This window comes from Pollicipes pollicipes, unplaced genomic scaffold (assembly GCF_011947565.3).
Source record: "Pollicipes pollicipes isolate AB1234 unplaced genomic scaffold, Ppol_2.1 Scaffold_5724;HRSCAF=6776_pilon_pilon_pilon, whole genome shotgun sequence".
NCBI classification, from domain to species: Eukaryota; Metazoa; Arthropoda; class Thecostraca; order Pollicipedomorpha; family Pollicipedidae; genus Pollicipes; species Pollicipes pollicipes.
Genome location: NW_023596746.1, coordinates 53,237,859 through 53,264,741, shown reverse-complemented (window position 1 = coordinate 53,264,741; position 26,883 = coordinate 53,237,859). Strand labels below are relative to the sequence as shown.

Below are 26,883 nucleotides of genomic sequence, written 5' to 3'. Positions count from 1 at the left end.
TTTGCTTCTGGTGCCTTGCCTTCAAGGAGACCTTGGGAAAGAGGCGCGGATGAGACGTGCGGGATCGGTCCGGCGACTTTCCGCTCCTGATTCCGTAAGGAAAGACCCTCCCGCGCGTGAGTGGTATGGCCCGTGGGCGTTGGGGTGCGGTGGCGCTATTTGGCATGATCATTTCTCGATCAACTGTTAAGAGCTAACTGAAATCAAACTTTTATGTGAGTTTAATTGAAATATAATGCATGATAGATGAAATAAGGCATTGTACTTTCGGCATGGCAGGTGCAAGCACGATTAAAATGCTACGTCTCCCTGGATTAAACACGCCTGATGTCATGTTTTGCTGTTTAATTATGTTTATGCCATGTGTGCCTTCTTAATTTTTGCATTTGATGTGCTGCTTATTAGGCTGCTATGGTTTGCACATGATGAACTAATAGCTCCAAGTTGTATGACATGGTTTATTCTTGTCCAAGAAAGGGTAAAATTCAGTTGTTTTTATGTTTGAAATGTTTTGGGCATTCTCTGGACCTATGAAAAAGCTTTCTGTATTCTGGGACTTCAAACAAAAGAGAACACTAGCACCAGTGATAGCACTGGCATGGTTAGATGACAATTTCCTGCATGATCCTGATTGTGGTGTGGATGTATGCACTGATGTGGCAAGCAGCTCCCTACACATACTGACACTGCTCATAATCCACCAGCAGCCATCCAGCACCAACAGCAGAATATTGCTCTAAGCATGTGGTTTTGCATCAGCATTTATGTTACCATTGCAGATACTTGATGAACCAAATGCACTTTATTTTGGTATTGACTTTGAACAGGTGTGGAACTATTGCTCTCAGATCTTTAAGGCTGACATGCATTACCACCTGAATCTGCATTCTGCAATGTTGTCCTTGAGTGTGAGGGTTGGGGGCATGTATAGGAGCATATCATGACATTTCTGTTTCTTGCTTGTGTTATCCATTGACTGAAGTTTTTTATGCTAAAGGCTGCCAGGTTAGTGTGCCAGTAGCTTGTTGTTGACATTCAGCATTAATGTTTGACTATAATTTGAAGTTCCCATATTTCACAATGTTTTTAGTGAATAATTCACATTCTAGTGATGCAAAGGCTGTATTTTGATATAAGAGCACAATATGTCCTGGAAAAAACAGGAGTTTAAAGCCTGTATTGCTCACTTAGTTGCATGATATAAAGCATTTAATTATTTGTCATAAATTATACTGGCATGGCACAGATGCTGTTTTGTGCCAACCTGTGTAGTGCATGCACACTGTAATTTGGGACTGTTTTTTACTGATAAGGTGGGGTCATATCCCACAGCCCCTTCCATTGTCTTGGATTAGTACATTAAAAGGCATGGTTTTGCAGTGAATTTTTGTCTTTGAGCATGTTCCCTATGTTCCTGGCATTGAAATTAATTGATCAAAGTATGCTTTGGTTTTACTTTTGCAATCTTGCTACAATATATTCTTGCTATATAAATATAAAATGTGGAAGATAGGTTGGCTTGTACACATATGTGGATCTTAATATGTTAACACTAACTTGTCTCATGCAAAGTCTTAGTGTATGAAAGCTTAAGAATGAATAGCTTATGTTGCAAATGAACTGATTCAATTCTTATTTCAGTATAGTGACAGTAAGATGGCAACTCCCTACATGGAGTTGTTAGAACTGTCCCAATGTCTGAGAAAAGAAAAACTGTTTGTGGAGTCAGAAAAGGCACAGATACAAGACTTGAACAAAAAGGTGGGTAATGTTGGTAAGACTTCAACCTGAATGTTTTCTCATTGCAACCAAGATGTGTTGTGTACAGCAAAGGTAATTAGTGGTAAAAAAGGTTGTTTGTCATCTTTGATCTTTGGCTTCAAAGGTTCAGGCATACATCTCTTCTAACTACACTTTTTGATGGCATTTTGCCATGTCATTTACCATCTTCCTATGGTTGGTATGGTTGCATCCTTCTATGTTGTGTATTTTCTGTACATGACATTGTCAACAGGTGATGAAAGCTGTAGAGGACCTGTACCACTTGTCATGGATCACCCGCCAGCAACAGATCAACCTGGAGGGACTGATCTTGTCCCGGGCTGGCATCACGCCAGCAGTCTGCTGCCGACGTGACTCGCACCTGCAGTCGGCACAGTTTGTGGACAGCTACAGACAGCTGGGGCCCATTGTAAGTTGTCTGCTGAGGCCACTGTCTGCCTCACATGTTTTATCCTGTGTGGGGGCTGATGGAGATAAATGTTTCATGCAGCTATTTTGCTTACTTATAAATTGCATATTTTAGTGCCCATCTTAATGGGTTGGAATGAAAGCCTTGCACATGTAGTGATGGGCTTCTTTGAGACAAAGCCAGGGCATGAATGCCTTGTATATGGAGAATGACAGTACCAGCTGGGGAGGCTAGCCCGCAGCATCTGACTGGGCTGCTGCCGCGCCTCAGGACCCTTTCTACTCGGAACTGCTGCAGCAGCTGCGCAGCAACCCTGCGCTGGTGGCGCGCCTGCTGCTGTTCGGCGAGCGCTCCGACCCTGCCCAGGTCACCACGCTCGTCGACACCATCTACTCGGGTGTCTACGGCAACTGTATCCTGCAGGAGGACCAGCTGAGCGTGCTGCAGGTACGCCACCGCTGGTGCCCGACTGCCGGGCTGCAGCCGGGCACTCTTCCGGCCGAACTGGCGCCGTGTGATCGGAGGCGAGTCAGACTGTGGAGTGGGGCTAGCTCATGGGGAGTGGGAGTGGAGCCCTGGCTCATCAGGCTTCTGTCCTGGATTGGTCTGAGACAACACCCGCGAGATGAACGTCCATAACATGGCGAGGAAAGACGGGCCATCTGGACAACAACGCCCTCTGGTGCTCTGCTGGGTTTGGGCATTCACTGTTGGTTTGTGCTGCGGGCTTCCGGTATCGGGTCAAAACGTGGGTCATGAAACGTCTTACAACGGGAGGAAGGGAGTGAAGGGGGAGGAGGAGTTGAGGCCAGCTTTCCAAAAAGTACGTGCTGTATATATGTGGCCATGTATGTGCACACACAAAGTTTTTGACGCTTCGGCTCCTTTCGGGCAGGTTGGCCCCACATTGTAGGAGCATAACATGAGTGCTAGGGTCCCCAAAGCGATCCGAAGCCCCACCTATGTGCTGTGGCGAGTTTCACAAAGCAGGGAAGAGTTAACACGTGTTTGTTCTGGGTGTGATTGCAACATCTGACAATGCGCTGGACTTCAGCACGAACACCGCCGAATAGCCTGAGGGCGCCTTTGATCGCGATGATGATTAGCCCGCGAATTTGTGTACCGCGTTATCATCCCGACCATCATTTTCCTTGTGCCAGATGCCCTGTCCTGGTGTCTGGCGAACTCTCCGATAATCGTGCCTGCTATGGGCGGGTGACAGGTGGCGGCGCGGACCCGGCCGCGGCGCGCCACCCCATGCGTGCCAGCGCACACCAAGGTGGCTGACGGCGTCTCCGTGACAGGTGCTGCTGATGTGACTGACGGCGCTGCCGTGACAGGTGCTGCTTATGTGGCTGACGGTGTCTCCCCGACGGTTGCTGTTGATGTTGGCGTCTCCGTGGCAGGTGCTGCTGATGTGGCTGACGGCGTCTTCCCGTCAGGTGCTGCTGATATGACTGACGGCGTTTCCGTGACAGGTGCTGCGGCAGCTGATGGTGACGCAGGTGGTGTGCGCCGAGGCACCGCAGCGGCTGCTACGGCGCGGCTCGTGCGTCTTCAGCCGCGTCTACAAGGCCTTCTGCGAGGGGCTGTTCGCCGCCAAGCTGTTCCTCACCGCCGCTCTTCATCAGCCCGTCATGCAGCTGCTCATGGACGACGAGTGGTTCCTGGACATCGACCCCAACAAGGCAAGTGCGGCGCCGGCAGGAAATGTGTGCTGGGTGCTGAGAAATACCGCCTGAGCCGTCAACCTTGTCGGAACCGGTTAGGACACGCGACATGTATGCGAACGGCTCCCACCGTCGTGGCTCCGCCTGACTCGACTCCCCGTGAGAAGCCCATCTGACCGGTGCAGGGAGGGGCAGAAGCCCGTCTTCCGCCCCTCGTGCCGGCGCAGCCTCCGAGGACCCCCCGCCCCGGCCCGCCGTGGCCCAGTCTCTGCCCCGGTCAGGTGGGACGAGGGCCTGTCGGCCGAGGAGCCCCCGGCCCGCCGTGGCCCAGTCCTCTGCCCCGGTCAGGTGGACGAGGGCCTGTCGGCCGAGGAGCCCCCCGGCCCGCCGTGGCCCAGTCTCTGCCCCGGTCAGGTGGACGAGGGCCTGTCGGCCGAGGAGCCCCCGGCCCGCCGTGACCCAGTCTCTGCCCCGGTCCAGGTGGACGAGGGCCCTGTCGCGGCCGAGGAGCCCCCGGCCCGCCGTGACCAGTCTCTGCCCCGGTCAGGTGGACGAGGGCCTGTCGGCCGAGGAGCCCCCGGTCCGCCGTGACCCAGTCCTCTGCCCCGGTCAGGTGGACGAGGGCCTGTCGGCCGAGGAACGGACGGCACGGCTGGGTCGGCCGGCGGTGGGCGGCGCCGACGGCCGCGCGCGCTACCACGCGGCCGTGGCTGACCGGCTGGCGCGGCTGACCGAGCGCTTCGTCACGCACATCGCCGACAACGCTGCCTGCTTCCCGCCCAGCCTGTCGTGGGTGGTGCGCACCCTGTACCACCTGCTGGTCAGGGAGGACCGCTGCAGCGCCGACCAGGTGAGCGGGCGGGGCGGGGCGGGGCGAGGCGGGGTGGGATGGGGCGGGACGGCACGGCACGGCACGGCACGGCACGGCACGGCACGGCACGGCACGGCCACAGGACGGAACGGGACGAGCGGAAGGAGTCCTGCTGGACGGACACCGGTGCCGGGCTGTAGTCATGATGCGGTGCTGCGGCACGGCGTCAGTACCAGGCCGAGTTCATAGTTTACCTCGCAGACGCGATCCCCAGGAAGACGCGTGCGTTACAAGCTGGTATCACTCTGAATATGAACGATAGAACGTGGACGCTATTGTACATCACAGACTGGCAGCACACGGAAGGTAGTGTGCATTTAAATTGTCAGTCTGCAAAGCCGCCTAAGCCGCCAGCGTCAGGAGCACTATGTATTGAAAGCGGATAGGATGCCAGGTGGCATTGTGCACTGCAGCTGGAAAGCACACGTGAACCAATGTGAATTATGTAGACTCATACACATGAATGGGTATCGCTGTGTATTTCGGAAGATATGGCGTTGTTCCTTCTAGACTGGCAGCGCAGGCAGCAGTGGTTACAGGCTGGCGTTGCAGGGGTTCCAGTGTTCATTGCAAACTGGCTGCATGGGTGACAGTGCGTTCTATAGAGTGATGACGTATGAATGACATCGCTCACGTGCAGTTCAGACCGGCAGCCTAGGTGGCCGTGACTGGCCAGCCCACCCCTGGCGACCCTTCATACTGCGCCGGGGCACAGCATGCATAATGGGAGCCAGTCCGCCGGATTTACGACTGGCGCGCGTGAACAGCCCGCGGCGTGCGCCCCCTGTGCCCCCGCCGTCGCTCCCCGGCTGGCAGCGCCCCCTGCTGACGCTGGCGCCGCGGTGGCGGCCGTCCGCTCGCAGGTGAACGCCATCTGCGTAGACCTGCTGTTCGCGTTCTTCATCTGTCCGGCGGTGGTGGACCCCGTGCAGTACGGCATCCTGGAGGCCCCCGTCAGCCCGGCGGCGCGGCACAACCTGATCCAGGTCAGCTGTGGTCAGGGGCGTAGGACGGGTCGGCCGGAGCTGCGGTCAGGGGGATGGGTCAGCCGAGCTGCGGCCAGGGTGCAGGACGGGTCGCCGGAGCCGTCTCAGGGGTGCGGGACGGGTTAGCCGGAGCTGCGGCCAGGGGTGCAGGACGGGTCGGCCGGAGTTGCGGCCAGGGTGCAGGACGGGTCGGCCGGAGTTGCGGCCAGGGGTGCGGGACGGGCGAGCCGGGGCTGCAGTCAAGGAAGGTCAGCATCCGTGCATGGCGTGCCCAGGTAGTGGTGCAAATACGCCCTAACGTGGGTCCCAATTTGCCACCGATATGACCGTTCTGCTGTGTCCATGCAATTCAGACTTAGCTGTGCTTCGGGCTGCGGAAGCTGCCGGCTGTGCCGCCACCCCTCGCTGCCTGTCCACGGCTCGCGCCGGGTGTGGAGCACGTGTCCTGACCGGCGTGTCGTCAGTGGAGCATCGCCGATGCGTGCAAGGTCATGGCAGCGTACCGCGGCGAGCGCCACCCCCAGCGGTGCCCTGTTCGTGACCGCGCCCCCGCTGACTGGCCCGCAGGTGGGCCAGATCCTGCAGGTGCTGGCCATGAACCAGTGGGAGGAGGTAGACCCCCGCCTGCGTCCCTTCTACGACAGGTTCGACAAGGTGAGCACCATGGCACGCGCGCTCCGCCAGCGTATGCTGCAAACCCTCCCTCAGGCCTTGGGCCCGACGATAAATAGGATGCGAGGTCCAGCGACAGCCGCGGCCACTGTGCACCAACTCAGCATTGTGGTAGAAATTTCAGTTGCCTTCACTATTGCAGAGCAATGGAACCCCCTGTGGAGGCATGTCTTCACATTAGTCTGCAGTCCGCCGCAATGTCGTGTCATGCCATCGAACTCAGTGCCGCGTTCAGCACGGTGGGCGCGGCATACCGCCGAGCCAAGGGCTTTATCGATTAAAACCGCCTATAACTGGTATTTGCTGGATTGAACCCTCCTCTGGGTCTTCAGCGTGAGGGATCTCAAGATGTTTCATATGTTGGGTAAGGAAGTGACGTGATTAGTGGCGTTTATTTCAATATCAGGTTGGTTGATATATATAACGTGGGTTGATGAATAGGTTGATGGTGTTCCTGAACAGGGGCGAAGAACGTAGCTTTCGGCGGTTTAAGGGGAATGATGTCATAATGAAGAATTTGATGTCGGCAGAGCGCGTTTGGGTGGCCTACGGGTAATGTCCACATGCGTATATGAAAGCATCCGAGTTATGCACATTGGGTTAGGATGTTATCTGTGGCTTTGTCGGTAGGTAAAGGCTCTAATATTGCGAGTGTATTTTTAGGTCTTACGCAAACTTGGGACAGCCGTTGAGCGGGGAACCCGCAACAGTCGTTTCAACCTTTTGTCCGTCATTCTTCCTCCTCAGAACCTGGACACTTGCGAATGTCTAGACTTTGAGTTACTCCAAGTACCACATTTGTTGGGTGTACTGCAGTATTCTCACTGGAAGGAAGCTGTTTTGGTTTTGTATGTCCACCGAGTTAAAAAAGCAGTTCGCTAGTTGCGCGAAATGTATAGTACATTTCTGGTGTGTTTGGCCCATATATATTGGACGGGGATTTTTACAAAGTCATGAACACAAGAATGAGGTTAGCTGTTAAAACCACTTTTGTAACAAGAGCATTGGTTGTGCAATAGTTAAGCTGCTCGCCTGGGAAGCCAGAGGCAGGCTTTTATCCCCGCGGTGCCCGCCTTTTCAGGCTAGGGTGAGAGGTCCTTATCTAATTAAAACTTCAGCCAGTATGAGACGTTCCAGATGGCTTTAGTCATATACTGTTCTTCAATGACTTAACTCACCAACCCTGGCCACCTGGCCGTCCCGTGATGCCACGAGCCGCTCCTCCCCCTTCACGAGCCGCCCCTCCCCCTTCCCCTCCCGTCATGTATTCCCCTGCTGACGTCACCTATCCTCCCCTGCTAACTTGGCGTGTTCCTCTGCTGACGTCATGTGTTCTCATGCTGACGTCACATGTTCCCCTGCTGACGTCACCTATCCTCCCCTGCCAACTTCGCGTGTTCCTCTGCTGACGTCACGTGTTCTCCTGCTGACGTCACATGTTCCCCTGCTGACGTCACCTATCCTCCCCTGCTAACTTGGCGTGTTCCTCTGCTGACGTCACGTGTTCTCTTGCTGACGTCACCTTTCCTCTCCTGCTGACGTCGGCTGTCTGCCGTCTGACGCGGTGCCGTCTCCGCCGCCGTCCGCAGGGCAGCGTCTCGTCACTGTTGGGCTGCATCCTGACTGGCGGGCCGCAGGAGGGCCCGCCCGCGGAGCAGGAAACGCGGCCGGCCGGACCGCTCCAGCACGAGAGCCGGCTGGTCGGGCTCAGCCGGTCGGCCGTGCTGATCACCCGGGACCACCTAGACCACCTGGTGAGGCGGCGCCGGCGTCCTGAGTGGAGGGAGGGGACCCTCCGGCACTTGGGGGAGGTTCGCACCGCGTCCGTCAGACGGGCGGAAGGCGTTTGACGTGTGGGGCGCCTGGGGAGCCACTGTATCTAGTGAGCCGGGCACCGTCCTCCGAGTCCGCCCGGAGAAGCCTGTGGTACCTATCGTCTGGCGCGCTGGGTGGCGGCCTACCCTCTCTGAGGAGCTGGTGATCCTGCTGCTCTGCAGGGGGCGGGCTGCCCCCGGTGAGTCACTCTCAGATCACGCGGTATCCCGCCCTCTCATTTGCTGAGTCGGTAGCCACCACGGAGGCGTGTGGCGAGTGCGTTGGCCGCGTGAACCGGTCGCCACCTATCGCCGGCGAGGTGAACCTCTGACGCTGGGCCTTGCTGCCAGGTGGGCCTGCTGCGCCAGATGGCCGCCGAGACCTCGGAGCCGGCCGAGCAGCGGCTGCTGGAGGGGCTGACGGCGCACCTGCCGGCGCCGGAGCCGCCGCCGCCGACGCCGCCGGTCGTCGCCTCGCCGAGTCCCGGCCTGTCGCCACACGGCCAGCACGGCAGCCGCCGCAGCCGCATACTGGACAAAGGTGGGCCGTGCGCTGCTGACTGGTCAGAGGGGAGGACGTGTGGCGGGGGGGGGGGGGGGGCGTAAGGTTGGCCGGCAGCGCCGTCTGGAGCTCAGCTCGTGCTGTTGTCCACTGCGCGGCTATCCATTTTAGAGGCAGGCTGTCACGTTGCCGCGTTGTCTGACATTGGCGCAAAGTCTGCCGTGCTGCAGACTTTTTTGTCATGGTTTACGCCGAGCACGTGCGAATTCGCCGACATCCCCCACATGCTCCTCTCGAAATGGTCAACTCCGATCTGACCGTAACTGCCCTTCGGCGTGTGCTACGGTGACCGAGACGCCGCGCCGCCGCGGCCTGACGCGTCTCACGTCTCCGGCAGTGCACACGAGCGTACAGCGGCGCGGCCGGAGCACCGGCGCCGGCCCGGAGGCGCCGCTGGCCGAGGAGCGGCCGCTCGAGGTGCTGGTGGTGTCGCTCAACACGCCCGGCGTCTGCCCGGGCATGGTCGGCGAGCTAAAGGTCAGCCGCCGACGGACGCCGCTCAGCCGGCCCCCACGTCCCGTCCGCCGTGCTGGTGCTGGTGCTGGTGCTGGTGCTGGTGCTGGTGTGTGCGGTTGCTCGGGGGGGGGGGGGCGTTCATCAGATTGTAAAATGTGATGAGGCGGCATCACGACAGCCTAGCGCGGTCCATGTCCCGCCAGACGGCTGCCTGACACGGTCCATGTCCCTCCAGACGGCTGCCTGACACGGTCCATGTCCCGCCAGACGGCTGCCTGACACGGTCCATGTCCCGCCAGACGGCTGCCTGGCACGGTCCATGTCGCGCCAGACGGCTGCCTGACACGGTCCATGTCCCGCCGCCCTCGTCAGCCGGATGACCACCGCCTCGTGTACCCCTGCCCCTTGCGCCCCTTGTCCGTACCTGTGCTGGCGCCGCCTGTTCCGTGACCTTGCCGTGACCCTGCGGTGACCCGCCGCCCGTCGGACAGGTGCTGCGCGCCGGCGGCGAGGAGCGGCCGGGCCGGGCGCTGCTGGAGCTGGACGGGCCGGCGCCGGCCGAGCCGGACGAGGCCGCCAGCCAGGTGTCCAGTTCGGGGCCCGAGCCGGCCGGCAAGCGCACGCGAGCAAGCCTCAGCCACGACGGCTCCATCGGTGAGGCGACGTGCGGAGGGGTAGAGGGGGGGGGGGGGGGTCGCTGGCACCAGGCAGGGGTGACCAGACACACCCTGTTATCAGTCAGCGGTGGCAATCAGTCGAGATGTACTCATCTGGAGGTCACTGGCCTGTGGTGGCGTTGGGGGGCTCGGTGCGCCAGGAGCGCGGGCGAGATGACTGGCCGGGTGTGGGTCATGAACTTGGCATATTGGAGTGTACTCTAGGCTTTGCCGAGCTTCCGTCTGTCCTTGGGCTGAACGAAAGTGAGTGTGAACCCGTCTTGACTGACGACGGGCATCGAAATGGCAGGGAGAATAACGGTCGGAGTTGAGGTCATCTTGTTCATGATCCTCCGGCCGCCTCGGACGTGGTATGTCGCTGCGTCAGCGTCTGACATCCCGGGGCTGATCTCGGAGCAGCGCCTGGCACCCCTGGGCTGATCTCGGAGCAGCGCCTGACACCCCTGGGCTGATCTCAGAGCAGCGTCTGACATCCCGGGGCTGATCTCGGAGCAGCGTCTGACACCCCGGGGCTGATCTCAGAGCAGCGTCTGACATCCCGGGGCTGATCTCGGAGCAGCGCCTGACACCCCGGGGCGATCTCAGAGCAGCGTCTGACACCCCGGGGCTGATCTCAGAGCAGCGTCCGACATCCCGGGGCTGATCTCAGAGCAGCGCCTGACACCTCTGGGTGATCTCAGAGCAGCGCCTGACACCCCTGGGCTGATCTCGGAGCAGCGTCTGACATCCCGGGACTGATCTCGGAGCAGCGCCTGACACCCCTGGGCTGATCTCGGAGCAGCGCCTGACACCCCTGGGCTGATCTCAGAGCATCGTCTGACATCCCAGGGCTGATCTCAGAGCAGCGTCTGACATCCCGGGGCTGATCTCAGAGCAGCGTCTGACACCCCGGGGCCATCTCAGAGCAACGTCTGACACCCCGGAGTCGATCTCAGAGCAGCGTCTGACACCCCGGGGGCTGATCTCAGAGGCGGCCAGCAACGTCAGCGACAGCGACGACTCGAGTCTGGAGGACGCCGAGCAGTACAAGGACGACAACCTCAGCGACATGGTCTCGGCCAACGTGTCCGGACGGGAGACGCCCAACGTGTCCGGTGAGTGGTGCGGCTGGCAGACGGGGTGGCGGGGCGTGCCGGCGGTGCGTCTGGCAGTCGCCCGGCCGGCCGGTGCTGTCACGGCCGGCGGGTGCGGGGTCATGGCGTGTGCGGTGCCGGTGCCGGCTCTCTGGACGGCTTGGATCAGAGGCTGGTTTGCTGTTGGCGTCCGGAGCTACGGACAGCAGATGGGGCGGCCTCCAACGGCGCCTGCAGCCCAAGGCGCAGGACTTGGCCGGCGAGAGGATCTCTTCGGCCGTTTCCGCTGTCGCGTTTTTGGTCAAGAGCGTTTCAATCTTCCTGGGACGGAGTCGGGGTGGGGGGGGGGGGGGGAGGGGGAGAACGTCCGGTTTCATCGTGAGAAACCGAATGTATCTCAACTGAGCTGTCTTCATGGAGGTTGCATGCCGACGTAAATTCTTGAGCGCGTATCCGATCCCAGCCTTGCACACCATCCGGGACTTGGGTTTCAGATGCAGCCGGCTAGCACTATCTAGGATCTTGAAAATGTATAGCACTACCAGTCATTTGACCCCGCATCTACCGTCATGTCTGCCGACAACTGCTGGCTATCCAACCATGCACCAGCGCGCCTGCGGTGGCGTTGAGCCCCGACTTGGCCGTACCAGGCAGCTGGGTGCTGCAAAGTAAAGCAGCGCGACTGAGCCTGCGCCCCAGCGCCATCGCCGCCGATGCCTGGCCGCCTTCGCCGGTGTTACCTGCGCCACCGCGCCGTGCGCCGCCCGCTGACCCCCGTATGGCGCGGCAGGCCGCAACACGCCGTCGTCTCAGGTGACGGACGAGGCGGACACGCTGCCGAGCGGCGGCGAGCGGCCGGGCGGCGGCCGCGCCGCTCCGCACCCGCCGCCCGCCGCCAAGCCGCCGGCCACCGTCATCGAGGACAAATTCGGCAAGTTCAACATCAAGCCACTCAATGAAGGTACGGACGGCTGGGGCGGCCGGCGGCCGTGCAGGGCTGGCGAGGCCGGCGGATTCACAGGGCTGGGGTGGCACAGGAGCGGAGCTCGTCTCTCGGCTCGCTGGATGGATTCTGGAGGTGTATCGGGTGCGCCGTGCAGTAGGTCGCCGGTGGCCTCGTGCCCAGCCCGCGTGGCTGGCGCTGTCGGCCAGCGTGTATGGCTCCGCCGTCCGGGAAGGTCGGGTCCACTCCGCGCGGTCGACCGGCGCTGTCGGCCAGCGTGTATGGCTCCGCCGTCCGGGAAGGTCGGGCCCACTCCGCGCGGCCGGCTGTCGCTCGAGGCCGGCGTCGGTCGGGCGTGACGGCGGCCGCTGACCGGGGTCCGGCCGCCAGGCGACGAGACGGTGTCGATGGTGTCTGACACGTGGAGCACGGACGTGCTGGCCAGCGACACGGAGACGGTGGAGCAGGCGGACGCGCCGCTCACCTCGCGCCAGCTGCTCGAGCTCTGCACGGTGAGAGTCGTCTCGGCGGGCGCGCAGTGGGCGTCACTGGTCGCGTGCCGCTTGTTTGGCCTGTTGAAGTGAGGTGTACCCGCGTCCGGGCTGCTCAAGGCGTCTGTTGTGCGTCGACTGTCTCCCTCTGAGTTGAACAGGGCTCTTAAACGGTGATTCCGGATAACCGATGTTCATGGGTTTTTTCGCTCCAATGACCTTTAGTCCTGTTTTTAGACCTCGGTATTCCGTTTTTGACATTTAAGACGCCGTGCTGCTGTTTCCCAGCACGCTAGTGCTTTTGAACGCTAGCGCAGCCTGACCTGACCCCAGGCAGTGTGTTTGGGACCCACGTCGCTGTGTGTGCCTGATGTGGTGACGGTCGCCTGTCGGCCAGGGCGGCGTCGGCCTGGAGCCCAGCGAGACGGCCTCGGAGGCCTGGAGCACCGACGTGCTGGCCTCAGACTCGGAGCGGGACCGGCTGGCCGAGGTGGACGCCGACGACTCGGCCAGCGTGGCGCGCTCCGACGACACAGCGCGCTCGGAGTGCGCCGCCGCACCGCCCGCCGCCGGCGCGCCGGAGTCGCCGCCGCTCAAGGCGTCCGTCAGCGCGCCGGCGTTCCCGGCGGCCGGCGGCGGCGGCGGCGCGGCGCGGCCCGAGCGCGGCCGCCAGATGTCGGGCGAGTCGGTCTCGTCCGACTTCAGCTCGGCGTCAGGCCTGCAGCGCGAGCGCGGCCGCACGACGGCGGCGGCTGCGCGGCCGACCCCGGCGCCGGCCGCGCAGCCGCCGCCGCCGCCGCCGGCCAGCCCGCCGACCGCGTCGAAGGCGCCGCAGTCGGCTGGCTCGTTGAGCAGCAGCGGCAGCGGCTGCGACCTGGCCGAGCCGAGCTCGGGCGCCGTGACGGCCGAGCCGGCCGGCCCCGAGCCGCCCGCCCTCCCGACGGCAACCGGTGAGAGGCCGCGGCGGCCCCGCCCACCGCCGGCAGACGCCCCGGGCAAGGTGTCTTGATGAGATGTCAGTGCTAGAGGACGGAGTTGGAGGTCAGGATCTTGTTTCCGTCTCAGGAAGAAACACTCCTGGTTTTTCTCCGAGGAATAAGATTATTACTACTGTCGTACCTATGATTTGATACCATCCTGATGTCTCGTTGGTCGTGGCTTCTGTCCCAGTTGATGTTTACCGACCGTGGTTTCCATGCGTCGTTCTTCAAGAGGCCACCTAACCTGCCTGTCTGGTCGCCTGCCGAGAGACCGTTGACGCTGGCGCCGCGCCAGCCGTGCGGCGGCCCGGCGTGTCGGCGCCGCCTCCTCGCCTTGACGCGTCCGTGCGGCAGGCTCGGAGCCGGCGCTGCGGCCGGCCGCCGCCACCGGCGCCATTCCCAAGTCGATCAGCTTCGACAAGACGGCCGAGCGCGGCGACCGGCGCGCCGCCGACGAGCAGGCGCGCCGCGGCTTCTTCAAGAACCTCAAGCTGCCGTTCAAGAGCCGACGCAAGGGCTCGCGCGAGCTCGTCTCCGACAGGTGGGTGGCGCCGCTCGAGCCACTCGGTGTCGTGCGGAGGCGGCCGGTGCCCCCGTGTCGTGGGGAAGCGGCCTGTCTTCTCTGTCTTGTGCTGACGACGGGCCGGGCCGTTGGAGACGACAGTAATGTGCTGCGTCGGGCAGTCTTTGAGCGGCTGCGCGCGGCGTCCGCTGCCTGAGCTGAGCGTTCTCGCCGTGTCGGGAAGTCTGACCGGCTGCGCGCGATGTACGCTGCCCGAGCCGAGGGTTCTCGCCGTGTCGGGAAGTCTGACCGGCTGCGCGCGATGTACGCCGCCCGAGCCGAGCGTTCTCGCCGTGTCGGGAAGTCTGACCGGTTGCGCGCGATGTACGCCGCCCGAGCCGAGCGTTCTCGCGTGTCGGGAAGTCTGACCGGCGCGCGCGATGTACGTCGCCCGAGGAGCGTTCTCGCCGTGTCGGGAAGTCTGACCGGCTGCGCGCGATGTACGCCGCCCGAGCCGAGCGTTCTCGCCGTGTCGGGAAGTCTGACCGGCTGCGCGCGATGTACGCCGCCCGAGCCGAGCGTTTTCGCCGTGTCGGGAAGTCTGACCGGCTGCGCGCGATGTACGCCGCCCGAGCCGAGCGTTCTCGCCGTGTCGGAAAGTCTGGCCGGCTGGACGCGATGTACGCCGCCCGAGAGCGTTCTCGCCGTGTCGGGAAGTCTGACCGGCTGCGCGCGATGTACGCCGCCCGAGCCGAGCGTTCTCGCCGTGTCGGAAAGTCTGGCCGGCTGGACGCGATGTACGCTGCCTGAGCCGAGCGTTCTCGCCGTGTCGGGAAGTCTGGCCGGCTGCGCGCGATGTGCGCTGCCCGAGTCGAGCGTTCTCGCCGTGTCGGCAGGCTGGAGCGCGGCTCCGGGGACGGCCGTGAGGTCCTCGGCGACCGGAAGGGGGCGGAGTCGGCCGAGACGTCCGACGACATCCTGGCCAAGTATCGACGCAAGACGCCGGACGCGGCCGCCCAGGTGGCTGAGGACGGGCGGACGGGGTGATGGGCTGAGGGCGGGTGGACGGGGTGGCGGGCTGAGGACGGCGGACGGGTGGTGGACTGAGTGCCGGTGGACGGGGTGGTGGGCTGAGGGCGGGTGGATGGGGTGGTGGTCTGAGGACGGACGGACGGGTTGGTGGGTTGAGGGCGGCCGGACGAGGTGGCGGGCTCCGTGCGGGTCGCGTGGCTGGCGTAGCAGGCTAATCGTCGCCGCACAGGCGCCAGCCAGGCCGGTTTGGGGGGCCACGTCGCGGTGACTGCGCGGGCCCCGTCCTTCTAGAGGTCATCGCCGGTCATCAGCAGTACGCAGCGACTCCCTGGCGTCGATGCTAATGGTTCGACCCTGTCTGTGTCTTTTAAACCCAGGATACGTGATTTGTCAGTTTTTTAGCCAGACTCACCACGTACGTGATGTTGATAGCTTGCCGCCTTGTTACCCTATCGTGCACCGCATATGTGCAAGGACACCGACTCTGCCTGGCTGTTGAGCCGGCTGGCAGCGGTGACCCGCCACTCCCACCTGCCATGCGCGTGACCCTGTGCCGGTCGGTCGTCATCAGACGCGCTCGGGCGCGACGCTGGTCGATGGAGCGACTGAGGACGAGGCAGCCGCCGACCTGGTCCGCCTCACAATCGACCCCAACAACGTGGAGGCGTCGTACGCCTTCTCCGACGCCAAGCGCAAACTGCGCCGCGTTCTGTCCGCCGCCAACGTGCAGACCTTTCCCTGGCGGCCGCAGGTGAGCGGGGACGCTCCCCTGGCGTCCTCAGGTGAGCGGGAGACGCTCCCTGGCGGCCTCAGGTGAGCGGGACCCCTGGCGGCCGCAGGTGAGCGGGGACGCTCTCCTGACGGCCTCAGGTGAGCGGGGACGCTCCCCTGACGGTGACAGGCGAGCGGGAGACGCTCCCCTGACGGCCTCAGGTGAGCGGGAGACGCTCCCCTGACGGCCGCAGGTGAGCGGGAGACGCTCCCTGGCGGCCTCAGGTGAGCGGGAGACGCTCCCTGGCGGCCGCAGGTGGGCGGGAAATGCTCCCTGGCGGCCGCAGGTGAGCGGGAAACGCTCCCCTGGAGGCCTCAGGTGAGCGGGAGACGCTCTCCTGACGGTTTCAGGTGAGCGGGAGACGCTCCCTGGCGGCCTCAGGTGAGCGGGAGACGCTCCCTGACGGTCGCAGGTGAGCTGGAGACGCTCCCTGGCGGCCTCAGGTGAGCGGGAGATGCTCTCCTGACGGTTTCAGGTGAGCGGGAGACGCTCCCTGACGGCCTCAGGTGAGCGGGGACGCTCCCCTGACGACCGCAGGTGAGCGGGAGACGCTCCTCTGGCGGCCGCGCATAAGCCGTAGACATGCGACATAGCCGCTGGCATGTTCTGCCGGTCGAATTTTTGTGCTCCTGCCATATCAGACACCGGGCACTCATCTGGCCGATTTCTCCGACGGAAAGGGCGCAGCGTGACATATGTTGCGGCAGTATGCCCCCGACCGGTCTGGCGAACGCAAGGTGAGTTCAAGGTTATTTCGTGGCTATGTTCACAGTAACGGTACGTGTTTTAGTGATAGCACCAGCGCCCTGGGTCGGCGCCGCCATTCTCTTGCTGCCACTGACGCCTCCGCTCCGCCGCCAGCCGGGCCGGGACGAGTCAGGCGCGCTGCTGTCCTTCCTGCGACTCCAGCTGTCCGAGTACATCAGCCTGCAGGACCACGCGCTGATGGCGCAGCTGCACGAGACCGTGCGCTGCGTGTCGCTGTTCGACGCCGCCGGCCAGCTGGCGCTGCTGCGCTCGCTGCGAGAAGACTACAGCGGCCGCGCGCCCTACATCGCCTACCTGGTCCGCTGTCGCGACGGCCTGCTGGACACGCTGGCGCACGTGCAGCTGACGGTGCGCCACGTGCGCCGCGACCAGACGGTCTGCACGCGCGCACTCGTCGACAAGTGCGTGCTGCTTTTCCTCGAGCGGCACAAACAGACTGTGCACCGGTTCCAGGTGAGCGGCCGTCGGGGGCGGCGGAGAGGGGAGGATGGTGGCCGTCAGAGGGGACGGTCGACGCGGGCAGCTGGCGCGTACTCGTCGGTGTCGGCGGTGAATGGGGGTTCAGTTGTGTTCTGGAACGGCTGGAAGTTGGAGGGCCGCTTCTTGGCCTCCCTGGTGTTTGCTGGTCCGCGTTTATCGCTGACAGTCCTGGGCCAAGACAACTGTAGACTCTGACTTAACGGATAGGTATTCACCGGAGGATATTGAAAATGTCCGTCCTGCAAGGCTGCCAGAATTGGCATCTTTCAGTACGAACATTAAGGAGCGCCAACATTAAAGGGAATTGACGCGGCCCCAACCACCCTTTTCATACTGCATCTCGTTGTCATCAGTGCAGTGGGCCAGCGCGCTCTGCCCCGTGCCACTGCATGAGCAAACACAGGAGCAAGCCCGGGGAGGCAAACCCAGGGGCCGAACCCAGGGGTCAACTGGCGCCGGTATTGCGTCTGAGGGCTGCGCTCGCCCAGGCTGACGGCGGCGCCCCACTCCCGCCCAGGCGAGCTTCCAGCAGGCGGCCGCCTCTGACGAGAAGACAGACCTGGTGGCGCGCTTCCTGGCGCACCTGGGCGACGAGCTGCTGCGGGACCCCGACTGGCAGGCGGCCGACGACCACCAGCTGCACCTGGCCCGCGAAGCCATCGAACAAATGGTCATGGCGCAGGTGAGAGGCCGGTGAACACGCGCCCACGGTGCAGGTGAGAGGCCGGTGAACACGCGCACACGGTTCAGGTGAGAGGCCGGTGAACACGCGCACACGGTTCAGGTGAGAGGCCGGTGAACACGCGCACACGGTGCAGGTGAGAGGCCGGTGAACACGCGCACACGGTTCAGGTGAGAGGCCGGTGAACACGCGCCACGGGGTGAACACGCGCACCACGGTTCAGGTGAGAGGCCGGTGAACACGCGCACACGGTGCTGGTGAGAGGCCGGTGAACACGCGCACACGGTTCAGGTGAGAGGCCGGTGGACTTGCGCCCACGGTGTGGTGAGAGGCCGGTGAGCACGTGGTCACGGCGCAGGTGGGGTGCGCGAATTGGCCAGATCTTGGGTCAGGTCGCAGCTTACATGAATCCGGCTGCGACCGTAGAATCGATGCCGTTATTCACCATATGCTTTCCCTATGCCTGTGAGGCGGCAGAATGGCTCTCCCGAGTCGTCCGGTTGCAGTCCCAGAACCGAGGGATTTCGTCCGGCAATTCGTGGCCAAACTTTGTCTTGCAACCTTCTAAAAGCAAGTCTAGTTGTTTTCCCAACCATCTGCCCGACCATCCTAGGCACCCGCGACGTGCTTATTCATCTTCCGCTGTGCGGTAGGTCGTGAAAACAGTCATGTGTGCACCATGTGACATTTTGCCCTTTTTATCACTAACACGTTGGTTCATCTTGCCGGCGTCAGTGTAGGGAAAGTTAAAACTCATTGCAGACTAACGCACAACTTTGACATTTCTGTAAAAACCACAGTGTATGGATGACGTGTCTTGCAAGCTGCTGGAAAAAGATGATTGCAGTTTGCTGTGCAGAAGGTGCAATGCAAGGCACGATGGGGGCTGAACAGTTCCGTTTTACCGTGCAAACTATTTCGAACGCGAGTTATAGTTCATTGACAGGTTATTAACCGGTGATATAGGAAGCTGCCTGCGATACGCCCAACGATTCCGAGCGTGCCTCTGAATAGAGGATGTTTTTGCATCACCCACTTGCCAGCGAGGCGTCCGTCTCGTATGACGTGAATGAGCGCCTCTATCGGCGACAGTGTAAGCTGTGGGAATGTGTGTTTCATGCGGCGAATGTATCGCTTGAATCGTCCTACGGGCATTTCGCCGTGACGTCACTTTCTGGTGCACTCGATGATCTGCTGTACCTGATAATCTGTCTTACCTGGACATCGTTGACCTCGCTCGTCGCAGATCTACACGCTGGCGCTGTACCCAAACGGGGAGGCGGACGTCAGCCGCGACCAGGTGCTGACGGGCCACATGCGGCGGCTGGCGCTGGTCGTCACGCCGGGCCACCCGGACCTTAAGATACCCAGCGTCTATCACTACGAACACCCGTGGCCGAGTGCGCAGGCCGAGATCACCGCCCTCAACGCCTACAAGACGGCGCGCGACAAGGTGGCCTGCGTGACACGCTGCTGCGCCACCATCATGAACTTGCTGCACATCGCCAACGAGCGCTCGGTGCCGGCCGCCGACGACCTGATCCCGGTGCTGGTGTTCGTGCTGATCAAGGCGTGCCCCAGCTCGCTGCTCTCCACCATCCAGTACGTCAACAGCTTTTACGGCGACCGGCTGGTAGGGCGAGGACCAGTACTGGTGGACGCAGTTCTGTTCGGCCGCCGAGTTTATCAAGACCATGGACTACTGAGCGGCGGCGGCGGTCGGCGGGGTGCCGCACCCGGCGGGTTGTTGACGCCATCCGCAGGCCCGGTGTCCCCTGCCCCTCCCCCGTGGACGGAGCCGTCCACCCCTCCTGACGTCGTCCCGTGGCCGGGAGCGACCGTCACCGTCCGTTGTGCCGCGCTGAGCTGAAGCTTGAGGCCACTGTAGCGACATCCGGTGCCATCGCGCTGCGGAGCTGACGTCACGCGTACGTCCTGCGCGCTGATTGGCCGGATGTGACGTCACGGGCCGGCGCGCTTGACGCCGTTTGGTCCGCGGCTGGTGTGGCGCCGGCCCTGCCTTGCGTGTTGGCGGCTGTGCGCGGTCCGCCCGGCCGTGTTGGACCGGGTACAAATGCGCCTCGCACAGTTGGGGCGTGCTTGCCACTGGAGGGCGGCGTTGCGCGGCCGGTGGGGTGGCGCGTGCTCCCGGGACGCGGTCGAGCACGGGAAGCGGAGAGACGAACGGTGGTTAATGCAAGCGGCCCGAGGCTAAAGTATGTGCATTGTTGGTCGGGAAGGCTGGAGCTCGCGTCTAACGCGCTGTTGGCTGGAGCATATCGGGCTTTTCGCTCTGGTACATTCTCGTGTACGGTTTGTATGCTATAATAAAACATAACAACCGTAAGAGGAGCTTCTGTCGCTGACCAAGTAACGACAAAGCTGTCGGGCCCCGATATGGGGCTTCACGTGATGAACACGTGAAAGATCCAACACTGTGCACGCGGCACATCCCGTTGCAATGGATTTACAGAATCTAAAAAAGGCATTGCCTGTAGCCGCTGGGCCTTGCATGAGGTTCTGGCCCGCTGCAGGCACACGCAGACGTTGGCACGTAATTTTGTAGCTACGAATGCCTGCCGAAGAATAAGCCCATGGGTTTCGTCACATGCGCCGCGGAGCGGGTGCTCGAGCTGCTACTGTCAGAAAAGTCACCAGTTCGACAAGGGAGGGACGACCTGTTAGGTAACCGAGTGGCATTGCTCACTAGGGTGTCTGGCTGGTATGACCCAGTCCTGGTCAGATTGCAGTGCTCGGTACGACTCGATGGCATAAATACGCGGTTACTGTGGCGCCGGGTGTATTACGTTCGTCTGAAACGAGTCAGAAATACGATGCTCCTAAGAGCACACTGGCCATCCGCGACGGCTAGAGCCGAAATCGTAAATCCACTTTTGGTAAATTGAGATGCGCGCTGGAAGAGCACGCATGCAATGCAACAGAGGACACTTGTAAATTAATGGCCCAAACGCTTAATACTATTGTCAGTGCTGCGTTATATTTGTACTCTACACGTAGCAGTAGGCCTTCGCTTTGCCTGCTGTTCACTTAAAGTTCAAGCGACTGAGTGCAGGTTGGTGTGCTGTTGATCGGCGGTCCGCGTACAAAGTACGAAGGGTCCAAGGCCGAAGGGTCCGCAGGAGTCGCAGTCGTGCTGGGGGTGTTCAAGGGTTTGCTCCCACTCAGAATAAACTGAGGGTCCGCAAGAGTTGCAGTCGTGCTGAGGGTGTTCAATGGTTTGCTCCCACCCAGAATAAACTGAGGGTCCGCAAGAGTTGCAGTCGTGCTGAGGGTGTTTAAGGGTTTGCTCCCACTCAGAATAAACTAGAATGTAATTGGGTGTTATCAGATATGCATTGTTGTGATGGACCTCCGTGAAAGTGAAGGTAGCTTTTGTGCTTTGTCGAGCTCATTAACGTGATGCATGTTTGCTTCTACTTTACCATATGGTAGTTGGTGTGGCGGTATCAGTGTCTAACTATGTAGTTTGTGTGGGGCCTTTGTACAGCCCCTCGGGTCTTTGATGCTTCTAATGGTCTTTGACTTCAGTGTAGTGCTGTACTCATTACCTTTTCATTGATGTTGAATGTCTCTTGTTGCAGAAACTTCCAGAAGTTTTGTTTTGTCTTGTCTTATGTTCTGTTAAGCCTGGCTAGTCATCAGGCAGCTCCAGAAGAAGGATGGAGGCACTTTACCACCAGACAAATGGTCTGGTTCATCAGATGCAAGATGGGTTTGCATTGTTAGAAAGAGCATCAGCTTCTGAAGCAGAAGGACAAGAGAGAGAATTTAATCTGGCCATTGAGAACATCATTAGGTATGGATGTGACTGTTTCATTTCTTGGAGATGAGGTTTATGTATGTGCATGATAATGGCACATGCAGTGGAAAGTATTGACAGTCATTGTCTGGACTCAGAAAAGTTTGTAGCTTGCATTGGCCTGGTTGTATGAATTGTCAACCACAGCATGTCATACTGGTCTTGAACTGGTCACGCAAGACTGGCTTATCGGGCTCAATGGATATTTTGATTTTGCCCCTGGCAAAATTAAGACAAGGTTCAAGTGTTTGGATGTATACGGTGCTATTTGCTTGCTGCGGGCTGGACTGAGCATGCATGGCACATAAACAGCTGACCTTCCATGCCATTCAGGCCCAAGAATGATTTTACTGAAGGACTTAAGTCTATCATACATCCTCTTAAGTTTAGAACTACTGGGTGCTGATTTCTAGTTTCACTGCTTTAGAATATTTAATTTAAATTGGTTTGCTGATGACAAATGTTTCTAATAGCAAATAGAAAATCAAAAGAAGACCTGCTGTCCAAAGATGTTGCACTGGCACTTGATTGCAGAGGCATCTTATCTTTCAGCAATTGTAAGCGACTGGACATTTTGGCTGACAAGGAGCCAGTGCAGAGGCGAAACAGTGCCAAACAACGTGTAAACCAGTTGAAGTATGATGTCCAGCATCTTCAGGTATGTGTTTCTCATAAATTGTAGTGGATGATACAGCTTTACCATGCATGACATAAACATTCATGTTTTTTCTGTTCTGTGTTTTGTAGGTTATGGATTAAACAATTTTGGGTCTTCAGTTTGATGCAAGGGCTTGGTTACATTATCTGAAGTGTAATTCCATTGTCATCTGAAATAAACAAGCCTTAAAACACAGTTGACACACCCTTAAAACTCAGTTACTAGTTGACCTCAAAACATTCTAACTTTTAACTATGCCACTTCACTGTGTTTATGAGGTGGTCAGAATAAAAAATAACTGATGTGGCAACTGAAAGAGGTTAAGCAGTACAATTGTTATTTTCTTTCATCTGTTGGTTGGTGATCAAGTTTCCCCAAACTGTTTTTCTCCATCACTACATCTCAAAATCTCCGGCCTTGCATTCTGTTGCGCACTCCGTCCTGATCCTTGTCCTCACCAGCACCACGGTTGCGGGCGGCTGACTGGGAAACTTAAGTTCGTTTCTCGCCCGCCAGTCAGCGCTGCGGGCGCTGCAGCAGCGCCGTATGGCGCGGGACCGCGAGCGGATGGAGCGTGAGCAGCTGCTATCGCAGCGCTTCACCACCAACGACCAGAGCGACACGAGTATCGCCATCGACGCGGCACTCCAGATGAACGACCGGCTCCAGGTGGGCGGCTGGCGCGCGCCCGGCACTCCTGTCCCCCCCACCTTGCCTACAGGGCAGTGTGAAACAGGGCGCCGAATGCGCAATAGCGCTGCTAAAAGCAGCCGTAACTGTGCCGACTCATACTAGCTGCATATGGAGGCGATGTGTGCCTTCAGTACCACAAGGTAAAGAAAAGAGAGGGTTGCAGGTATGTGGCAGTTTATGGAACTGTAGGGATGATTTCCTATGAGGTTGGTCATTTTCACTGAAAGTTGTCGACCTGTGCGCATGCATGTGCGCATCGTAATAGTCCCGTTTGTGCGATTCAGATTATAAATAGTCAGTCGCCACACACTGCGTTCGTTCCGTAATTATTGTCGGTAGTTGTCCGAATAGCCTGTAATGTGCTGGGCAGCGCGCACCTCGACCCAGCGGTGTGTCCCTAACCGGCGGTGTGTCCCGCGCCGGCAGAACTCACACCGCGGCTTGGACGATCTGCTGAACATCGGCAACTCGGCGCTGTCGAACCTGCGGGACCAGCGGGGCGTGTTGAAGGGCGCCCGCCGCCGCATGCTTGACCTGGCTAACACGCTCGGCATGTCCAACACAGTGATGCGGCTCATAGAACGGCGCGCCTACCAGGACAAGTTCGTGCTGTTTGGTGGCATGCTCGCCACGCTCGTAGTCATGTATGTCACCTGGCGCTACCTGACCTGACGTGGCCGCGTGTGGTGCCGCCGGACCTGACGCCACTGGCCCGTGACCCCGGTGACCCCGGTGATCCCCTCAGAGGTGCGCTGATGCGGTGTGCTGAGGTCACGTGACGTCGCTGGAGCGGGCCGATCCATGCTAGCCTTGACGTGGAGATGGTGGTGGTGGCGTGGGCCTGTGGTCTGCGCCGGAGCAGATGGCGCGCGCGTGGCGTGCTACTGCGGGCGTCGTGTAACCCCGGCCAGGGGGATGCATTCCGTGTCGGCGGCGAGTTTCGGAGGTGTATCGCAGTGTGCTCTGACATGTCTGCCGGATCCTTCTCTCCTCAGAGTCCCTCTGATGTGGCTGCCGGGTCCCGCGTCCGCCACGCGATGACCGTCCGTTGTGTCGTGTGCCGACGGCTTACACTGTGTCGTTGGGACTGGCTGTGCGGAATATACGCAGTAATTTGAGTGTGGGGTGCGTTTTGTCCCGGAGCAGTCACTCAAGCACGCCACTAGGTCCATCAGATGGCTAGGTCTGTAACACGGGCAACGCCCCGCTTCGAAAGAGGCCCGCGTGTTTATAATGTACGTTGTTTATGATTCGTAAGCCCGCTGGCGCATGTCATGGCAAACGCTCCCCACTCCTTGTCAGATTATTATGGTATAACGGAGTTGGTAGCGAAGTCTGAGACTTCCCTAACCAGAACATTGAGCAGGGAGGTGGCGTTGCAGGAATTAGATCGCCATCAAACATATTGTGGCGTGTCTTGCGGGGGCTGGAAGGCAACTCGGGCGGAAGAGGACACCAACCAGGTGCATTAAGACGAGGACCCTGTCGGGCACTTTAAACATCGGCTGTTGTGTGGGCCGCCAGTTCCTTTTGCGCTAGGATAGAAACGAAGGCTGCGTCCGTGCACTTAAGCATAGTATTTCGTCAATCAAGCGACCAAAACATTGTCGCGTTGCTCCGATCTTTAAGCCCCTTTCCATTCCATTCTGGTCTCCGAGCCCGTGGGGGGGGGGGGGGGTCGTACCTGAGCAGCGTGCCCAGCACCGGCCGCTCGAGTCCGGTGTGCCCGTGCGCCATCATCGGGGCCGGTGCTCCGGTGGGGCAGCCTTCGGCGGACAGCCGCCCGGCGGTGTACTTCCTTGGCTATTGGATGCCCACGCCCGGCTTGAGTACGCGCACGTCGCTGCTGGCTGACATGGGCAGCACCTGGCACTGCTGCCATGAACACCTAGCACTGCTGGCATGGGCAGCGGCCGGCACCGCTTACATGGGCAGCAGTCAGCAACATTGACATGGACAGCAGCTGGCACTGCTGACACGGCAGGGAAAATAAATGGACACTAAATGGCAGCAAATGGTCATACACAGAGACCCATCAGGCATAAGGAGGTGCCTCTAAAGTCATCCAAAACACTTCCCTGGCCAGAGGCAGTCACAATTCATTCATGTTTCACTGCTGTGACTGGAGATTGGGGCACACTTCAAACAGATGGTGCTCAGTAGCCAAAGCAGCTTAGCCTTTGATGAGGGTGACTTGATCTAGTGTGTACACTTCATTCAGAAAATAAGCTGGTAAGGCAATGCCCAGCAGTGATCATGTATTAGCATGTTCACTGCTGCTTCCTGATCAGAAAATAAATGCTGTAATGCATGATAATTTTTGGTTTGTGCACTTATATCAGTGATATTGGGGACATGTCTTAAAAAAAACACATGGATGAAATCAATAACCTCCAAAAGACAATGGAAAACCAAATATTGTATATCATGCAGGATACCATCTTTGAACCTGGCTGCCTGTTGTTCAATAACTTGGTTGCTACAGGCAGTTACAGACCAGAAAGTTGAGATATTTCATTGCTCTCTCATTGTAGCCATTGCTCGGATCATAAAATTGGTATTCCACCCAGTTTATTAGAAGCATCAGAATACGATTCCTCCTGCTGTGTGATGTGCCACATCACAGTTAGTATATCAACAACCCCCCAGGTACAGCGCTCCCAAACACATTCCCCTCTGACAAGCACTGGCTAACATAGCTCAAAGCCCTTCAGGGCATGAAACAGCAATGTGACATGGTTGTTTTCATGGCACCTCACTGCAGAGCCTTTGCATGCTCTGCAATATGATCTCCAATGAAGGATCCAATGAAGTAATAGCTGTGGTCATAGCCTGGCTGCAGGCGGTACACAACCGGCACTTTGGCCTTGGCGCATGCGGCTACCAGATTGTCCGGCAAGAGCTGCCCATCCTTCAGGAATCCATCTTCTGAGCCCTGATCAATCAGGATCTCCAGTGGCGGTCCAGCATAGTCTTTCACAAGCTCAGTTGCATCATAATCGTGCCAGAGCTTTCTGTCCTCTCCCAGGTATCCACCAAATGCCTTCTGCCCCCATGGACACTGGCTGGGATTGCAGATGGGAGAGAAGGCTGACACAAACGAGTACATGCCAGGGTTCTTCAGGGCGCAAATCAATGCTCCATGCCCACCCATACTGTGACCCATGATGCTCTGCTTCCCATTTGTTGGGAAGTTTTCATTGACGAGCTGCCGCAGTTCCTTGGTGACATATGAGAACATGCGGTAATTTTCCTTCCATTTTCCTTCAGTTGCGTCAACATAAAATCCTGCGCCTGTTCCGAAGTCCCAAGACTCATCTTCGCCTTCAATGTTGCATCCCCGTGGACTTGTATCAGGAGCCACCAAAATAACACCCTTCTCTGCAGCATATCTCTGAGCACCTGCCTTAGTAACAAAATTCTGCTCTGTGCAAGTCAGGCCAGAGAGCCAGTAAATTACAGGACATTTCCCGACCTCACTCTGCGCCGGCAAAAACACGCCAACGTTCATTTCACACTTCAGCTCCGCGCTCTTGTGGGAGAACACCTTCTGCCATCCTCCAAATATCTTGTTGGCCGTCTTTTGAGTGAGCGCCATGCCTCCTACCTTCTTCAAAGTGGCCTACCCTGCACGGGGACGGCAATCTACTCTCCCACACTCTGCCGGCAAATGTGTAGAATACCGCCCGTTGCCACGCCGCTCCCACTGATTCCTACCAAGGACGCGGGACAAACGCCCGGCAAGTTGCGACTAAATGTCAGTAATTTCTTAGCATCATTTTGAGAGCGTATGTAGCGCATTGACCTTTATAGGCCAATGATGTAGCGATGTTGGTCGGACTAGAAAAGTATATTGGTATTACCAAACGTCTTCGGAGGGGGTTTTTTTGTCCCTTTTCTATTGCTTGCATTATCGATGTGGTGAGTTGAGAGAAAAGGAAAATGTGCCCATCTAGTGACCTTGAAACAAGCCCTTGGAAAACCCAACGATAATTTGTTTTTGGAAAAGTCTTCTTTTCGTCACCGTGGCGCCCCTATGCTGCGATTTCTTCGATTGCACTGTTTTTGTAATCTTCTCCCTATACTACTT

At 59.2% G+C, this 26,883-nt stretch overlaps 3 protein-coding genes across 7 annotated transcripts; 2 read left to right on the top strand and 1 right to left on the bottom strand.

Annotated features, from left to right (window-relative positions):
* Nucleotides 1-15: 15 nt before the first annotated feature.
* Nucleotides 16-19,943, top strand: LOC119103194 (GTPase-activating protein and VPS9 domain-containing protein 1-like). The gene is given in 24 exon segments (XM_037226639.1): nucleotides 16-94; nucleotides 1,642-1,761; nucleotides 2,015-2,191; nucleotides 2,462-2,638; nucleotides 3,670-3,879; nucleotides 4,475-4,711; nucleotides 5,596-5,718; nucleotides 6,286-6,372; nucleotides 7,980-8,144; nucleotides 8,556-8,615; nucleotides 9,184-9,243; nucleotides 9,774-9,876; nucleotides 10,868-10,993; nucleotides 11,763-11,933; nucleotides 12,306-12,427; nucleotides 12,804-12,952; nucleotides 13,393-13,406; nucleotides 13,741-13,927; nucleotides 14,785-14,908; nucleotides 15,492-15,671; nucleotides 16,554-16,913; nucleotides 17,458-17,622; nucleotides 18,869-19,258; nucleotides 19,260-19,943. Coding segments are annotated over 24 exon segments (3,621 nt in total). The 5' UTR covers nucleotides 16-49; the 3' UTR covers nucleotides 19,329-19,943.
* A 718-nt stretch (nucleotides 19,944-20,661) lies between these two features.
* Nucleotides 20,662-23,566, top strand: LOC119102540 (Golgi SNAP receptor complex member 2). 5 transcript variants are annotated; one of them, XM_037225928.1, is made up of 5 exons: nucleotides 20,662-20,695; nucleotides 21,225-21,439; nucleotides 21,995-22,100; nucleotides 22,617-22,769; nucleotides 23,220-23,566. In XM_037225928.1, the coding sequence occupies exons 2-5, from the start codon at nucleotides 21,303-21,305 to the stop codon at nucleotides 23,463-23,465; spliced, it is 642 nt and encodes a 213-aa protein (XP_037081823.1). In that variant the 5' UTR covers nucleotides 20,662-20,695; nucleotides 21,225-21,302; the 3' UTR covers nucleotides 23,466-23,566. The 5 variants fall into 5 exon arrangements, with proteins under 5 accessions (XP_037081823.1, XP_037081824.1, XP_037081821.1 ...); XM_037225929.1 differs by having other exon boundaries at nucleotides 20,664-20,689; XM_037225926.1 differs by having other exon boundaries at nucleotides 20,676-20,730.
* Nucleotides 23,567-25,484: 1,918 nt separating this feature from the next.
* On the bottom strand, nucleotides 25,485-26,515 carry LOC119102537 (S-formylglutathione hydrolase-like). The gene has a single exon (XM_037225921.1). The coding sequence runs from the start codon at nucleotides 26,389-26,391 to the stop codon at nucleotides 25,549-25,551; it is 843 nt and encodes a 280-aa protein (XP_037081816.1). The 5' UTR covers nucleotides 26,392-26,515; the 3' UTR covers nucleotides 25,485-25,548.
* Nucleotides 26,516-26,883: the final 368 nt, after the last annotated feature.

Coding starts and splice junctions, on each gene's coding strand:
- LOC119102540 (XM_037225928.1), top strand. CDS start 21,303: ATGGAGGCACTTTACCACCAGACAAATGGTCTGGTTCATCAGATGCAA. Junction 22,101..22,616: donor ATGATGTCCAGCATCTTCAG/GTATGTGTTTCT, acceptor CTCGCCCGCCAG/TCAGCGCTGCGGGCGCTGCA. Junction 22,770..23,219: donor AGATGAACGACCGGCTCCAG/GTGGGCGGCTGG, acceptor CCGCGCCGGCAG/AACTCACACCGCGGCTTGGA.
- LOC119102537 (XM_037225921.1), bottom strand. CDS start 26,391: ATGGCGCTCACTCAAAAGACGGCCAACAAGATATTTGGAGGATGGCAG.